The sequence below is a fragment of the Ceratina calcarata genome, unplaced genomic scaffold (assembly GCF_001652005.2).
Source record: "Ceratina calcarata isolate Rehan_Ccalc_2016 unplaced genomic scaffold, ASM165200v1 scaffold170.2, whole genome shotgun sequence".
In the NCBI taxonomy this organism is placed as follows: Eukaryota; Metazoa; Arthropoda; class Insecta; order Hymenoptera; family Apidae; genus Ceratina; species Ceratina calcarata.
In genome coordinates, this window is record NW_017138358.1 from 70,469 (window position 1) to 75,133 (window position 4,665).

General features: G+C 40.0%; 1 protein-coding gene across 5 annotated transcripts in view; it reads left to right on the forward strand.

Moving 5' to 3' along the window:
- Window positions 1–4,665, forward strand: part of aralar1 (calcium-binding mitochondrial carrier protein Aralar1) — a 19,693-nt gene that overhangs the window by 4,209 nt on the left and 10,819 nt on the right. For 2 of the 5 annotated variants that reach the window (XM_026810699.1, XM_026810700.1), the window contains exon 1: window positions 2,149–2,250. The exons of 2 other annotated variants lie outside the window; for them this stretch is intronic. In XM_026810699.1, the coding sequence (XP_026666500.1) occupies window positions 2,164–2,250 (87 nt within the window). In that variant the 5' untranslated portion in view covers window positions 2,149–2,163. Of the gene's footprint in view, window positions 1–2,148; window positions 2,251–2,788; window positions 3,043–4,665 lie in introns of those variants that run through there. One more of the 5 variants, XM_018037477.2, reaches the window with a different exon arrangement.

A 4,665-nucleotide genomic window follows, 5' to 3' on the forward strand; every position in this document is an offset into this window, starting at 1 on the left:
TCCCAGCGTCGAAATTAAGAACTTTTGGAAAAAAATTTCGTTTTTTCTCAATAACTCCTAAACCGTTAGACTTACGGGAAAATTGCATAGGACCTTTCTTGTAGAGGACGACGAGATCTACAATTTCTATATAAAAACTTTTCGCTAGCGTTCATAGTTTACGAGTAATTTGCAAAAAACTGTTTTTTCGTTTTTTGCAAATTACTCGTTAATTATCGATGCTAGTAAAAAAGTTTTATATGGAAATTGTAGATCTCGTCGTCCTCTACAAGAAAGGTCCTATGCAATTTTCCCGTAAGTCTAACGGTTTAGGAGTTATTGAGAAAAAACGAAATTTTTTTCCAAAAGTTCTTAATTTCGACGCTGGGACGGTCGGATTTTGTCAACATTAATAAAATGCCAATTAACTGCACTTAACTCGTTCTTTCGACGTCTGATTTCTTTTTAATCATAGGAAATGCGTTTTTCTAAGATACATAAGCTTTTGGGATTGACTGTATAGCCAATACATCCTTAACGAATGATCAAGGCAAGGATAGGCTGTTTTGCGTCTATCAAATAATTCTGGCTAATATTGTTTTATTCCAATTTATTGACAAATGTCAAGAATTGTAATCTTGGATTTCTTAAGACTTATGCAACAGAGATACAATAGTAATCTCATGTGAGAACGCAATTCTGTTTTTGCCACTTGTTATTAACCAAGTTTGATGTGAACTGTTTATCAGCTGGTTTGTTGTCCGCGAAATGTTGTCCCGTTTAACGGGGCGTCAATAGCCTTTGGGTAATTGCGAAAGAGGCCTCGTGCAGATTTTATTAGAGCGGACCGAAAATACAACTCGAGATTTTCAGGCCGCGCTAATTCCGGGCTCCGCATAAATTTATGCGGAACCGTTGCGCAAAAACCGAAGTCGGGAACAATTTTTTTTTGCCCTCCCTTCAACGAACCGACCAAAAAAAAAAAGATCGCTTTATACGAGAACCGGAGTTATAATTATTGGTCGAGTAATGCACGTTGAACGCTCGAGGAAAGTTGAATCGTAAACGGGGGTGCGGATATTTATATTTTTAATTGCGGAGGAGACAATGTGTAAGTATTTAGGCCGAGAGATTTACGCCAGGGAACAGGATGCACGGTTTCGTTGCGTTTACGTTGGACACGTGCCTAAAGGTGCCACTTCGTCTTCGATTCCTGCCCCAATTTCCACCCCTGCTACTTTCTGTACCGACTCCCTGGACGATTCTACTTTATAAATCATAAAACCGAGAGAACTAGATAGAAATATATTAATAATTACTCGAAACTATTTCAGAGTCAAGAGATACGAACTTGAAGAAAAATTTGAAGAATAAAATGAGACTCGACTGTAAACGAGTTGTTGAAAAATCGATTGAGTGGCGAAGAATCGAGGGGCACAGTGGTCAGCAATAAAAATATCGGTGTAAGCAAGAATCGTTCGCAACGAATTGTCTATAGGCAAGGTGTCTCGTTAAAAGAGCCACATCGTTGACCTGGAAACTGGTGTACTATCTCTTTTTTTCTTGCCCGGAGACAGTAAAACGTGGCGCGTTCTAGCCGCGAGTCATCCATCCCGGGGGTTCGAACGACGCGTTCCCTTCGCATTGACCCAATTCCATTCGCATAACCGAGGCCTGGCTATAGGTATTATTATCCCAGCTAGCACTATTCCAATCCGCACGAATCAAGTCCAATCCTATATTTTTATGTTTTCTGATCGATAAGGGATTTTCTGTCTCCTCACAAATTCCATTTCGTTTGTTTCTCTTATAGCTTTCATCCTATATTCTTTTAGTAATGAATAACATTTCGTTTGTTAGGCTAAATCGATATCAAGTATTTTATGAATTCTGGTTTCATAAAATATAAAAATGTATTTAATCAGCCAATAATATAAGAAGTTGCTTTTAATAGAATTAATGATTCATTTTTGATTTTATGTTTTCAAGTAGTTCACTACTCTAAACGAAATATGATTTTTGTATCAGATTAGAGGACAAACGTTAGTATTCTGGGTATTTGATTGACTTCTAATTAACTGTCTCTCAAATTTGGTTTGTGTCAGCTTCCTCGATTTGGCACGAGATTTTCCATCCCCCAACCAGCCTTCCCCACCGTGTAGAATGAGGCCGAACACACTAAGAATGTCCCAATCCAGATCTCCTTCTCTGGCAGGGTTCTCAGACTTGCAACTCTTCTACTTAATGTGGATGAAGATGTACCAAGACCCTGTATGTATACAAAATTATATCCTGATATCGTTAGTTCCTAAGTTCATAAAAGCCTCACGTATATAAATTTATCAATCAATATTGGCAGTAATAAGAATTAATTATAAAATTACATATAAAATCTGCAGATATTCTGAGTTCATAAGAGTGTCATACATTAAGATATCGAAATTAAATTAAGGACTGTTACAGAGTAATCGATATTCAAGTGTTGAAACAAATTCGTAGGAAAATAAATGTAGAATAAATGTAAAAATTTGCCAAACTGAGATACTAAAAATTGTCGTTAGAAGATATCAACCAAAGTTTTGATAGCAAAAATATATCCAGTTTAGTACATCCGTTTTAAATGACGAAATGAATTCATAGTATAAGAATGGTTGAATTGATAAAAATCGCGATTGTGCGAGGGTATCAGCTGGTCTGCTGCCATATATCCGGCGGTCTTCCTGTAATAGTTTCCCCGTAAGCGGGTCGGAGACCTCGTGTCCAGGCCACCTCCCAGCGTCTGTGCGTGAAACGTGCACCAGTTGCGTCGAGGTCTGGCTGGCGGTCGTCACTCGTCGCCAGTCACCGCTGGATCGTCCTCGAGGTAGCTTCCATCTATCTGGAGAGTCCCGTTGACCACTACGTCGTCATGTGATTTAGTGCGCGCGTGCTTCGTATTAGAAAAGAAACCAGGTGTGCCGTCCGTAAAAATTAGGTGGCTCGGGTGTTCTCGGATTACGATCTGGATCGAAGGCCCATGACGAAGGGAGAATGCATCAGAATAATAACGGGGATTACGATGAGGTCAGCCGACGACTTGGTGTCATCATTAAATCTTCTTTTACACATAAATTCTTGCTCGATTTTTAACAACGTGCTACTTCTCCGGGTCATCTAATTATAGTTGTTTGAAGTTATGGTTTCCCTGTGAGCGTAACGTGGCTCTAACTGGTCCAGAATAAATAGATGGACCGTGGCGCTCTGCGTAGATTTTTCGCTTCCACGTAACGAGACGTGGTGAAGCGATTTAATCAGAATCCGACCGATTAACATTTCCGATTTAATCTCCTCCTCGTTCAATTTAATGATTATTTTTTTTCTATAAGTGCCTCGAGTTAATTGGTACAGGGAAGAAGTTATTTTCTACGTTGATATTTGATATCCGGTGTGCAGCTGGTAACAGCGTTTTTATCGATCGCCGAGCCAAGTGATTCTCTCGTTCCATGCTTGAACAATATAAAATTCCTCCAGTTTTAATTCAAACGTTAAAATCCAAGTTTAATTAAAAAATTTCATAATGAGTTCGTCAGATTGTAAGAATTCCTCCTCATTGAAGATATCCCGTTAAGATTTCTTTAATATCTGCAATTATGAAATTGATCGACGATTTCAGACAGACTCGGTACGGTATAATCGTAGGCAGTAATTGTCAGACAGATGATGATGCAGGTGTGTTAATCGAACCAGTACCGGTACATTACGTAAACGTGTGATCTTGTTGTTGCGAAGATTATCCATCGGCGGCCGTGAAGGGCCGACTAGTAACTGAAATTCCGTAGGTGCCTCCGAAGTACGACTGGACCCAATGGTTGCTCCCTCCGGTTGGCGCATACAATCGTGTAGGGATTATCTACGGACGCTTTTGTACCCAACCGAGCGCACCTGTTGCTCCTTTTCTTTTCCCCTCCAAAGCCCTTGTAGGCCTCCGAGAGACCCGATCACCGGAACCGTCGAGTGGAATCAGAACTCCGTTTGAATAGCTTTTGAAGAGAAAGTTCTTCAAATTTTTCCATCATACTCTTTGAGCTGTTCGAAACGTTTGTTCAACGGTAGATTGGTTTTCGTCATGCTTTGCTTACGTAATTTGAAAAATGAAGTTTATACAAGATAGAGTGAATTGGAAACCGTTTTTTATCTGCAACCTTGACTGCAGCACGACGTAATAACGATTAGAGGCGATTACGCTGATCCAAGCTTAATTAAGTTCTTTTAATAATTTTCACGTAGTTCAATGGCGCAGGGATCCTTCGGATTGAACGCCGTGGCCTTGACGCTGCGTGACTGTGAATCAGTGAACCTTGACATTAACTACTGCACCAAATTATTGTCAGTCAAGATTCCGTGTTGGCAATAAACCTAGTTCATTGTCTAACAGTAGCGTAACTCAGTGTTTGAACCGAATTGCATGGTTCTCGTTTCATAGCTTGTCTTCTTATCATAAATTTCAGGTAACGTTTAGCATTAGCAGGCCGTAATAAATGCGCCATTTTAAAACCGTGTGCCATGTAAAACGATACTCTTCTATCGGTTCTTTGCACCGATTGAATTTCCATTAGGGTAGGACTGCGGGACTGGTATCTTGTGTGACGAACAGGAAGTCCTCTGGGCGTCGTGTTATCTAATTGATTACGCTGCTCTAACGGCATG